The sequence below is a fragment of the Melanotaenia boesemani genome, chromosome 5 (genome assembly GCF_017639745.1).
Source record: "Melanotaenia boesemani isolate fMelBoe1 chromosome 5, fMelBoe1.pri, whole genome shotgun sequence".
Taxonomy (NCBI): Eukaryota; Metazoa; Chordata; class Actinopteri; order Atheriniformes; family Melanotaeniidae; genus Melanotaenia; species Melanotaenia boesemani.
In genome coordinates, this window is record NC_055686.1 from 36,763,950 (window position 1) to 36,776,527 (window position 12,578).

General features: G+C 46.2%; 2 protein-coding genes across 5 annotated transcripts in view; both read right to left on the minus strand.

Annotated features, from left to right (window-relative positions):
* arhgap36 (Rho GTPase activating protein 36) overlaps window positions 1–1,376 on the minus strand; it is a 116,481-nt gene extending 115,105 nt beyond the window's left edge. For all 3 annotated transcript variants that reach the window (XR_006010562.1, XM_041986588.1, XM_041986591.1), the window contains exon 1: window positions 1,176–1,376. Coding sequence is in view for 2 of the 3 variants with exons in the window: in XM_041986588.1 (XP_041842522.1) it covers window positions 1,176–1,193 (18 nt within the window). In the remaining variant the exon portion in view is untranslated. The remainder of the gene's footprint in view (window positions 1–1,175) is intronic.
* Window positions 1,377–8,295: 6,919 nt separating this feature from the next.
* Window positions 8,296–11,278, minus strand: LOC121640743. 2 transcript variants are annotated; one of them, XM_041986595.1, is made up of 3 exons: window positions 11,087–11,278; window positions 10,955–11,013; window positions 8,296–10,881 (listed from the first exon to the last, which is right to left on the minus strand). In XM_041986595.1, exon 3 carries the CDS (start codon window positions 9,949–9,951, stop codon window positions 8,878–8,880), a length of 1,074 nt encoding a protein of 357 aa, XP_041842529.1. In that variant the 5' UTR covers window positions 9,952–10,881; window positions 10,955–11,013; window positions 11,087–11,278; the 3' UTR covers window positions 8,296–8,877. The 2 variants fall into 2 exon arrangements, with proteins under 2 accessions (XP_041842529.1, XP_041842530.1); XM_041986596.1 differs by having other exon boundaries at window positions 10,958–11,278.
* Window positions 11,279–12,578: the final 1,300 nt, after the last annotated feature.

Sequence of the window (12,578 nt, forward strand, 5' to 3'; positions counted from 1 at the left end):
CTCCGGATAAGCGGAAGAAAATGGATGGATGGATGGATAATTTGGAAAAGTGTTATTTACAAACTATTTGGTGTCAATCATTGAACAAAGAAAACCATTATTCACAAATGGAAAATATTCAAGACAGATGCCAGTCTTCCTAGAAGGGAACATCCCAGCAAATTCCCCGCAAGGTGAGACAAAAGCATCCCGTAGATACACCCGTCTCCACAGGTCTTAGCTAGCATGTTAAATGTTAAAGTGTATAGTGGAAATAGACAATGACTTGTATGACTTGTTGGGAAGGATTGCCAGAGAAAAGCCTCTCAGTAAAAAGAAAACATGGCAGCATGGCTTAGGTTTGTAGAACTCTGGAACAATGTCCTTTAGACAGACAAGACTAAAATGGAGATGTTTGGTCATAATGGACACCTCATACTAACTGTTAAGCATGGTAGTGTAGCGATCATGATTTGGACTTGTTTGCAGCCACACGACCTGGACACCTTGTAGTCGCTGAATGGACCATGAACTCCTCTGCAGACCAAAGTATTCTTGAGTCAAATGTGAGACTATATGGCAGGAAACCGGATCATGCAACAGGACAGTGATCCCAAAAACAACAACAAAAAGAGTCAAGGTGTTGCAGTGGTTCAGAGTCTAACCTGATCTCATGGCAATGATCTCTTGGCTATAACGTGCCACTATCAGCATTTCCATGTCATTTCAACAAGTTTAAGCATTTAACATTTTGTTATTTTATGCTGTTGGCCAATTCAAGTGTCATTTTCAGTATGGTGTGAAATGACAAAACTACAAAGATGTAGTCGCTGACTATATTACTCCATGAAAACATGCTGCAAAGTCCTGAAACGCAAAACCTTAGAAGTGAAAGAGAGCAAACGTTCGCTTCACAGCTACAGATGCAAAATGAACTAAAGTTAAAAGAATGTAATACATATGCACAGCTGGCTTTTTGTCATTTTAAGTCTTTCTGATTCAAATTTCAGTCATTTTAAGATCAATGTGTTAAAAAGTGAAAGAGGCAGATTCGCTAATAACTCTTTGTTATTGCTTCTTTCACAGTATTTTTCTGAGCAACATGACAGCAGATTTCACCCAAAGTGACAGAAATGAAGATGAAAAAACACACACACACATGGCCACAAGGAAACAGTAACCAAAACGTTACCTACCATGTAGTAGAACTGCATGTCTGCTCACACAGGTCAGTCTCACATGTGCACAGCTGGAAGAGTGGATGTAAACGCCGTCGGTCCATCCAGCAGGAGCATTAGTCTGTCGGTGTGTGTGTGTGTGTGTGAGTAGCTGGGCGGTTCAACTGCAAGTACTCCAAAGTAAAGAAATTTTCCTCTCCTGAGTCTCCTTCTCCTCTTTCAGCTTCTTCTTCTCTTTTCTAATGCTGATCTTTTCTCTCTTGCACTTGACGTTACTCCCCCCCTCCCTGCCCTCCCCTGTTTTCTCCCCCCTCCTCCTCCTTCCCACATGACCAGTCCCTCCCTTTTCTGTGTTTTGGTTCAACTTCCTTTCCCTTTTCTCTTCTTTCATTTCAATTTATTATCTCTATTTTTCTCTCCTTTGTTTTCCTTCCTCCTCTCCACCAACATTTTTTTCTTAAATTTTAATCTCAGTATCTGTAATGTTGTTGTTGTTTTTGAAGTATTTAAGTTGTTGGGAAATTAATTATTAATTAAGCATCTGAAGCAGCAGAAGGGAGTCTTTATGTTTGTCTCTCTCTTTTAATTGCAGATGTTGTCAGTTTTTCCTGTGCTAGCTGCTATTTGTGTACAAATGTGTGTGTGTGTGTGTGTGTGTGTGTGTGTGTGTGTGTGTGTGTGTGTGTGTGTTTATAGATAGTGTGGCATGCTCTCTGCTGTCAGAAACAGGAAGAATGGTGCTTGGTAGTTTAGTCCTGATGAGAAAGCCGCTTCCCCTGTGTGTGTGTGTGTGTGTGTATGCGTGTGTGTGTGTGCATGTGTGTGTGTGTGTGCGTGTAGGTGTGTGTGTGTATACAATAAAAACTGTATCAGCATAATGATAAAATGCTTGAGTATGTCTACTTATCTTTATAAGGAAGTATATCACCCTAACATTTCCTTCAGCTCCTCATCTCTGAAACTGAACCATTACAGCTTAATGTTCAAACCTAAACACATAAACCAAGAGTTAACCCTCAAATAGCCTTGTGTAAGTGTAAACAGTGGGTAAAGTGGAATTTGACAGGTGGGGGAGCCCTAAAATATGGTGTTGTGGTGCAATAAGTAAAATTACATAAATGATTGCAAAAAACTACTGTATTGGCTTTTTCTCAGAAAAATACAGACAGGATTTACAAGCAAAACACACAAAGAGCAGTTTAACATGGCTAACTAATAGGAGCCAGTGGATAATTAAAACATTAAATTGTCTAAAGTAATTCCTAACATGTTTAATCAAATAACACCATTATTCTACTTTAACACTATTTTGACTCCATGGACTCAAAGTTCTGTAATATTTGACCCAAAGGGAGCAGATACAAGTCGAACAGAAGAGGTTCATGGACTGACCCCTGGGCAACTCCAGAAGTCATGGCTACTCGCTCATAGCTGCTGATCGGAACAAAATAACTCCCCTTTTCTAAATAGGACCTGAACCAGTTAAGGACCGCTCCAGAAAGCCCAACCCAGTTTTCCAGCCTGTCAAACGCAGCACTGAGATCCAGCAAAACCAGGACTGATACTAGACCAGAATCAGTATTCAATCTAATGTCATTTAACACTTTGACCAGAGCTGTTTCAGGGCTGTGATGAGGTCAGAAGCCGGGCTGAAATTTATCAAGATTTCCACTTTCATTTAAAAGTCATTAAGCTGGTGAAATACAACTTTCTCAATAATCTTGGAAATTGGAGAGGTTAGAGACAGTCTATAGTTCATTATACAGGTCCTTTAGGTCCTATAGAGTCCTTTTCTTTAAGAGTGGCTTAATAGCAGCTATCTTTAGTGACTTGGGGAAAATGCCTGATGCCAGTGAGCTGTTATCTATCAGTAGGGACCGGTTTTTCAAACATAATCCTAGCGGATTTCAGTTATCGGATAGGATCAAATCTTGAAAATGCATTGTTCAAAACGAAAATCCAGATTCAGAAATCCACTTGGATCACGTGATCCAATCCTGGTTGTTATCCGGATAAAACCCTCAGTTTGGGTTGTTTTAAACTTTTGAGTAGAATTCGGATAACTTTGATCCAAAAAAACAGGATTATCCTGATCCCAACAGAGGGCAGGATTACAAGGCGGATTTCAGAAAGAAACTGCAGTACAACCTAAGAGCTGATCAAACAATAGAACTTTTTATCCGGTAAATATGCTTATATTTGTTTTTTACACCTGACTTAACTGTTACAGTGATAAAGAAGTTAGCCTTTCACCATAGTCAAATAAAATGGTAAAAAAATAAATAAAAAAGCAAAATAATAACAAACATTACATTATCATGTTCCCATGAAATAAACCCCCAAACAAATCCAATAACAAACACAAATAAAATATTCAATTTTCCTGTTTTTCATCACTGCATAATCAGAGGAGAACCTGTCAAAAGATGAAATTTCTAACGACAGATTCCTCACTACATGTTCCGCCCGTCCCTCATTCTGACAGAATGACAGAGGTTGGTCTGGTACTTCCACCCGGTGGGTCATTAACATGTCACAGGGGGGGAGATTCCACCTGGTCGCAATGTTATGCAGGACAATACATGCACGTATTATCTTACATGCTCCCGGTGGTTTCTCGCAAAGCATGCAAACCGTCTCTTCTCCCTGCTGTTCTTCACATGGCCAGCAGCGCACACTAATCTACATGCTGGAAATTACTTGACTACGGTGGCGGAGCTCAGCTCCAGATAGCTCTGGACCATTTTAACCTCTGGGTGTGAGCCTCGTGCCTCCAAAATATCATGTCAACACAGTCCAGAATTAAGGCTGGTCCTCATAAAGATAGACTTACAAGGACACACACACATTCATTACATCACTTCCATTCATTTGGTTAAAACCTGGTTAAACTTATCTATCATTGAAATTAGCATGTGCTAACAAACATCAGGCCGTGCTGTGTCGTCACCTAATATTCCCACAACGCCAGCTTGACATGTTGATGAGGCCACGTTGTTTGGTTTATGTGAATTATGAGGAAGAGCAGTGGTTGGTTAATGACGACATCTATTTTTCAACGATCAAGCACAACTGACATGCGAATATGTGACAGAACCATATTTCTTGGCCACCAGGCTGCCAAAGGCCCCTATAAATCAATTTACTGCTGGGTCTGTATTTTCTTTTTTCTTTTTTTTTTTTAACCAGATAACTATGTTTTTTTTAAAAAAAAAAAAAAAAGCTGAAGATGACAACAGAGCTGCCTAACACTCTATAATAAGACTGGGGTCAAAGGTGCAAGGATTGTTCAAGACAATGATTTATTTAAAAAGAAATCTTTAGAAAATATTTCAGTTTATTTGTTAAAGTAAAATAAAAAAAAAATCAAGAAAAAAGCAGATTTACAAACTGTCACTAGTACAAAGATAAAGTTTGGAGAAAGAAATTAACTGATCTAGGCCCACCTCCAGTATATATATATATATATATATATATATATATATATATATATATATATATATGGGGTATATATATATATATATATATATATACCCCACATTTTGCATCGTCGACCCGACGATGAACCAACCCATTCCACTAACCTCAACACCAGGGCCTAAAGACAGCAAACTGTGTGCAAATTGCTGGATTTGCAGGCTCCTGAGCTGGTCTGGCCCGGGGTTCCACAGAGCGCGGGAGATGGTGCACATTAGAGTGGTGTCCAGCAGTAGAGCGACCAGTTCGGCGCACAGCCTGCTGGCTGGAACTAGGCTGATCAGCTGCTGGCACCGACTGCCACCGCAATCTCTGTGTTTCAGGGGCAGGCCCTGCCTTCACAGAACCTATTGCGGAGCCTGACCGATGTGCCACAGGGTTTTCAGAAACCAGAAGCCACACGTCGCCTTCACTGGAGCTGTTACTCTCATCCAAGTCCACCACTTTGGTGGGGGACAGGACCGTAGATGCGAGGGTCCCTATTTCAGGTTGAATCACAGCTTTCAACATGTCCCGATGTACCGTTCGAACCTTTTGCAAATCATTTGCAGGAGCTACTGTATACACGGCCCCATGGCCAGATGGAGCTTTAACAATCTGTTGGACCACAGGACTCCAGCGGTCCTGAATCTTATGCCTCCCCTTTGCTCCGTGATCCCTCAGATAAACCATCTGACCAATAGGGAGAGGCGCATCACGCACCTGCAAATCATGTCGCCGCTTTCGATGGCTAGCAGCAACCTGCAAACGCTCCCGAGCGCCCTCAAATGCGACTTGCAATCTGGCCTGATGTTCAGCAACCCAATCCTGTACCGCACCAGAAGTTGGGTCCTCCACTCGACCCAACAGGAAGTCTACTGGCAGACGAGGTTCCTGTCCAAACATCAGGAAAAAAGGTGACTCCCCAGTGCTCTGATGGGGTGTAGTGTTGTAACAGAACAGCACTTGAGGCAGACATGAAGCCCAGTCACGTTTCCGCGAAGCTGGCAGTGTTCGAAGGAGGTTATGCAGAGTTCTGTTAAACCGCTCACATTGGCCGTTACCTGCAGGATGGTATGGAGTGGTGTGAGATTTAACAACACCATAAAGTGAGCAAAGCTGTGCAATAAGGGAACTCTCGAAGCTCCGGCCTTGGTCAGAATGCAGACGACCAGGAACACCAAACTTATAGAACCACTCCGAGACCAGAATCTGGGCTACAGTGGGGGCCCGTTGGTCTCGTGTGGGAATCGCCACTGTAAATTTACTGAAAACATCAGTCATAATGAGGACATTCTCAAAGCCACCTCTAGAAGGCTCCAACAAGGTGAAGTCAATGGCTAGAACTTCGTTAGGACGTCCAGCCAGTAAGTGACCCATAAAACTACGGGGCCCGCACCCAGAGTCCTTGGAGATCTGACACCGCTCACACTGCTGGACCCATGTCTTAATGTCAGAAGACATGCCCGGCCAGTAGCAGCGCTGTCGGACCAATTCTGTGGTCCGTTCAATGCCCTGATGACCATGCTCTTGATGCAACTGAGTCAGGATGTCCTTTTTAAGGACTTCAGGCAACAGGAGCTGGAGAAATCCTTCCCCCCCATCTGGGCGGAATACCTGGCGAAAGAGGACCCCATCCTTCTCCACCAACCGCTCCCACTGGCGCAGCAGAGCCAAAGCTGATTTAGACAACTGCAGCCTCTCAGTAGGGGTAGGTGGAGCCTTCCGCTGCCAAAACGCCCACACTTCTGCAAGGAGGGGGTCCCTGCCCTGCAACAACCGCAGATCTGACACCAAGTGGACAGGGAGGGCAGAGACAAATGACTGACATGCACTCACCTCTGCACAGAATGGTGGTGGAGAACTCTGTCGCAGGCTAAGGGGGACCACAGTGCCTGGCAAGCTGGATTGAAATGCTTGCGAGCCTGGGACATACTGCCGTGATAATGCGTCCGCGTTCCTATTACTACGGCCTGACCGATATTTTATAGAGAAGTCAAAATCAGCCAGTTGTGCAACCCAGCGATGCTCAGTGGCCCCCAACTTAGCAGACTGGATGTAACTTAGCGGGTTGTTGTCCGTGTACACAATGCATTTGTGCCCCAACAGATACTCCCTGAATTTTTCTGTCATTGCCCACTTAAGTGCCAGAAATTCCAACTTCATGGAGCTATAGTTTGACATGTTACGCTCTGAAGGCCGAAGGCCTCGGCTGGCATATGCCACGGGTCGCACGCCCTGATCAGTCTCTTGTGAAAGGACCGCACCCAGCCCACCGTGACTAGCATCAATCTCCAGAATGAATGGACAGGAAAAGTCAGCGTATGTCAGTACTGGGGCTGAGACAAGCCGAGACTTCAATGCTTCAAAGCTTTCCTCGCACTGAGGTGTCCACAAGGTATCCAGAGCCTGACCTGACCCTTTTAACTTGGTGCCTGCCAGGTTAGCCACCAATTTGTGCAGAGGACTAGCTAGCTTAGCAAAGCCCTCCACAAAGCGCCGGTAGTAGCTAGCAAAGCCTAAAAATGAGCGCAGCTCTGAGACATGGCGAGGGCGTTGCCACTTGGCCACTGCCTCAATTTTCTTCGGGTCTGTAGAGACTCCCTGACTTGAGATAATGTGCCCCAAATAGCTCACCTCCTGCTGAAAGAAGGCACATTTCTCCAGCTTTGCTTTGAGACCTTCCCTTTTCAGCCGGTCAAGCACAATTTCCAGTCTCTGTAGATGCTGTGTGACAGAGGATGAATAGACGATGATGTCATCTAAATAAAGTAGCAGGGACTGACCCTGCTGATCACCAAACATCCTCTGCATCAACCGCTGGAAGGTACTTGGAGCATTACAAAGACCGAAAGGCATGCGGTTAAACTCAAAAAGGCCAAACGGAGTGCAGAATGCAGTTTTGGCCCGGTCTTTCTCAGCCACAGGGACCTGGTTGTAACCACTAGCCAAGTCAATAGTGGAGAACCAGCGTGCCCCAAACAGCACATCTAGACTCTCCTCAATGCGAGGCAGGGGAAAAGCATCCTTTCTGGTTTTACTATTAAGACGGCGGTAGTCCACACACAAGCGTAGACTCCCATCTTTCTTTCTCACCAAAACAATTGGTGAGGCATATGGACTGCTACTTTCCCTGATTACCTGAGACTCCAAGAGTTGGTGAATATGGGCCTTTACTGCCTCATAGTCTGAGGGAGGAATGAACCGATACCTCTGCCGGACTGGAACATCATCCATCAGAGGGATTTCGTGGGACAACAGGCTAGTGCAACCCAAATCACCATCATGTGCTGAAAACACTGACTGATACTTCTCTAGTAAAGATTTAGCACTAGCTTGTTCCTGTTCTGGTAGCACAGACAGATCCAGCATGTCCAGTTTACTTGACATAGTGTCCGCCACAGTTTGTGATGAAATTGTTGCCGTTACTGACTCAACTTCAGCCACGCCAGCCGGCAGGCTAACAACCTGTGCCATATTTAACACTCCCAACCCAGTCCGTGGATAGAGGAGAACCTCTGTTGTTCCCACATTAACCACTGGGACGTACACCGTACCCTGGACAACCTGTAAGAGGCATGGGGAGGCCAAGAGCCCAGCAGGTAAACCTGACTCCGGGGGCTCAAACAGCACATTCTGGCCAGCTAATTTTTCAGAGCAAGTGCTTCTTCAAACTTCATTACCCCTCCCGGTATGCGCACTACACGCCTTCCTCTAACTCTCACTGAATGAGTAGGATCCCCCTGGATTAAGGTAGACGACTGGTGGTATTGCTGCAGTGCTGCCACAATTGGACCAGGAGCTTCTGAAATGGGAGTGGAGTCAAAGAGGGACTGACCGAATGTACTGAAAAGTTCCTGGTAACAGCGGCGAATAACATTCATCCCCAGGACCCCAGGGACGGAGGAAACAGCACCAGGGGGGTCTTTGACAACAAGGATCCCACAGCTGGGTATCACCTTGCCACACAACTCCACATCCAGCTCCAAATAGCCAATATATGGAATAGCCAAGCCATTTGCCGCACGTAGCTGTAGCCAATGACACGACTGCAGACGCTCACCACCCCAGGGTGCAAACTGTTTCTGAAAGAAACTTTCTGTCATAGTTGACACCATAGAACCCGTGTCCACCAAGCAGGTGACTTCCACCCCACCAACTGCAACACAAATTGTTGGACAGGGTGCAATCAGATCCGTCCCTACACCCTTCTGTGAGCCTAAAGACTCCCCATCTGAGCTGTGGCTCCGCAACTCAGCGGGCTTCAGTTTTCCGACTGATTAGAGGGCCGGGAAAAGGGAGCAGTACTTGGATTAAGTCCCGCAACAGAATTCCCCTGCCGCCGCGGGAAAGCTCGCTCATTCTCACACTCCCGTGCAAAATGACCTGGTTGCTGACACCGGTGACAGATTAGGGACCCATGACGGGGAACCTGCTCACGAGGGCGAGGGGCCTGCAGAGAGGCTACAGTCTGTGCAAGCTGATTGAGCTGCTCCTGTTGTTGTTTCAGAACATCCATCAGCTCACTTAAAGTTGGCTCAGATGGACTGCTCCGACGAGCAGGCTGGAGGCGGCCCTGCACTGCATACTGGAGGCCATAAGCCGATGGCAACGAACAGCTACGTGGTCTTCCACCACCTGGAAGACCCTCTCTCTCCCATCTAATAGCCTCGCTACGGAGCTCCAACATAGTGGCTCTAGGTTGTTGCCGCACAAGCTGTTTAAGTTCCCTACGAAGAGAGCTATCATAGACATGCTCAATGAACTGGTCCCTAAGCCAGACACCAGCATTAGGTACTCCATCAGGTGCACTCTGCTTTACCCGGTCCATCAGCGCCATGAGAGCCAAAGAAAACTCCTGCAAGGTCTCCCCTTCCTGCTGGTGTCGAGAAAAAAAAGCTTGTTGCAAAGTGACATAAGACTCCGTACATCCATAAAGTTCTTTTAAGATGTCAAGAACCTGGACTGGGTCACTTCGCTCCCCACTAGAGCGAAACTTAATCTCCTCCTTTGCCTCCCCCTCCAAATGATCAAATATGAACAAGGCCTGGTCTGCAGCAGCAAGGTGGCGGGCACGCACACACGCCTGCATCTCTTCTATCCACTCAGCTATCCCCATGCCAGTCTTACCATTAAACATGGGACACCTTCGGTCTCTAGGAATTACCACCAAGCGCTCTGTCACAGGGCCAACACTCACCGCCGGGGCATCGCTTGCTGAAGGAGATGAGGCACCGCTAGCACCCACCTGGAGGGCTGCCTGCTCCCGCCGCAGCCGTTCATTGTCAGCCTTAAGCTGCACCATGAGCTCCCTCAGTTGCTGCACCTCCTCCTCCATGACGAACACCGCCCACTACACAGAGCTCACGTGAGGATATGACTTGGGATTCCCCGATTCCAACCCTGCTGTTCTGGCTCCAACTGCACCAAAGAGAGAAAAAAACAAAATTAAAAACCACAAAACACAAGAAAAAAAAAAGAGCAAAAAAAAAAAACAAGGGAAAAAAGAGCAAAAAAAAAAACAAAGAAAAAAAAGAAAAGCAAAAAAAAACAAACAAACCACTATGGAATGACTCTGCCCCTTAAATATTCATCCTGCCGACAACGCCAGAATGTGGCGTTACGAAGGTAGGGCCTTGGTAGGTAGATTCGTTGGTATGGATGTGTGACAACGCCACCCAGGGGAATTTCACCCCTGGGAACCTTCTAGCTTTTAAAAATAGTAGCTAGGTTTATATCACGGGCAGAGTCCGTTCCAGTTCGCAACAATCTTTATTTAAACAATCAAGATAAAATAAGCTGTCGGCGGGTATCTAACAATAAAATTAAAAAACCAGGCGGTGGGGAGGGCAACCATTCCCAACATTAACCAACTAAGGGAAGAACAAGACAAACTCAAACCAAACCACCAGTGTAGACACATCAACCAACGCCACCGTGCTCAAACGGCCACCACCAGGGAGGGGAATGCTGCTCTGAGCCCACAGCACCTGTACACAAAACACAGAATTAAAAGGATGCCACCGACAGTTAAACTAAAATCTATTAAAAATATACCATCACGCAAAACAACAAATAGAAATTAAACTTCAGCGCCACAAGTCCAGAATAATCCGTCCAGTGTAGTCAGTTCAGGCACGCCAGAACAGCAGGGCTGCCGATGATCACTTCCGCCGAGTCGCCACCTGTATCCGTGCCGGTAACGCGCCGTGTTATCCGGAGTAGAGGAGGAGGGGCAGCCAATGATGCAATCCCTGCGGCTATACTCCTGCTCACACACACACACAGGAGTGATTAAAACAATCTTCACTGGTGCAAAGCTTATGACAGGGCAGACTCACCACATCCAGGTACCAGCCGCAGTGCGATCGCTCCTGTCCACAACCGCGCTTGCCCACAGCTGCGAGTGTGGGAGGCCTAGTTAGCAATTTAGCCTGTACTTCTGCTAAGATGGATATTAGTTGCAGGCTTACCCTTTCGGAATGTCCTCCTGCACCCAGCCACGCCAACCTGCCACTGCAGCCACCAGACAAAGAGGAAGCGAATTCCTAAGCTTCCTATCACCTGTGCTTTTATACTCCCCCAGCACCACCGATTTAATAAGTGGTGGTGCTGGCAGCACAGTGCCATGTAGTGGCGAGGAGGTATTAACCCTCCTGTCACATATATATGTATACACTACCGTTCAAAAGTTTGGGGTCACTTCCCTATTGAATCCCATGGCAAAGTGACCCCAAAATTTTGAACGGTAGTGTATATATCCATCCATCCATTTTCTTCCGCTTATCCGGAGTCGGGTTGTGGGGGCAGCTGCCTAAGCAGGGAAACCCAGACTTCCCTCTCCCCGGCCACATTCACCAACTCATCCGGAGGGATCCCGAGGCGTTCCCAGGCCAGCCGAGAGATGTAGTCTGTCGAGCATGTCCTAGGTCTTCCCTGAGGCCTCTTTCCGGTGGGACGTGCCCGGAACACTTCACCAGGGAGGCGTCCAGGAGGCATCCTAACCAGATGCCCGAGCCACCTCATCTGGCTCCTCTCGATGTGGAGGAGCAGTGACTCTACTCTGAGCCCCTCCCGGATCACCCAGCTTCTCTCCTTTTCTCTAAGGGAGTCTTGCAATCTTGCGGAAAAAACTCATTTCGGCCGCTTGTATTCGCGATCTTGTTCTTTCGGTCACTACCCACAGCTCGTGGCCATAGGTGAGGGTAGGAACGTAGATCGACCGGTAAATCGAGAGCTTTGCCTTTTGGATCAGCTCCTTCTTCACCACGACAGACGATGCAGAATCTGCATCACTGCAGACGCCGCACCGATCCGCCTGTCCATCTCCCGCTCTATCCTATGGCGAGTGGATAGTACCACGGATTACCTGCCTAAGGAGACTATCATGTAACGTGTACGTTTGAGTAGCCGAGTTGCACACACCAACGTGTGACTTACGCTGCCTCCCTCAAATGTATGGATAACGTAGCCGCCTCATATTTTGTTCTTTGGTTTTCTGTAGATTTGCTTAAATGTCTGGTTTTTACCTTTTTAGATAAAGATTTTAACAATATATTGTGCGCATATGTGTATTTTCTTTCTGTTTTTATGTTTTTAAATGACACTGTAATTTTCTAAACGTTTGCTAAAAAGCTTGTTTAAGTGGAGACTTCTAACATCTTTTCAATAATAAAAAAAACGACCTTTCATATAGTGTTAACCCAATTTTTCTTTTTATCATTAGAAACTTATTCAGGCCACAGGTCATCATGAAAGATCATCTTCGTCGGCCTGAGTCCCGAGCAACAATGCAGATATTTTATCTTATTAGGCCGGGGGTCTGCCTCATACAAGAACCGACATGATACCAACCGGTTGTAATTGGCCAGTTATCACCGTCATACGCAGGTCAGGCACTGCCCACGCGATAGATTGAGATGTGCTGTTCATGTTGAACTGATGCGTTTGTCTGATGCGGCAAAC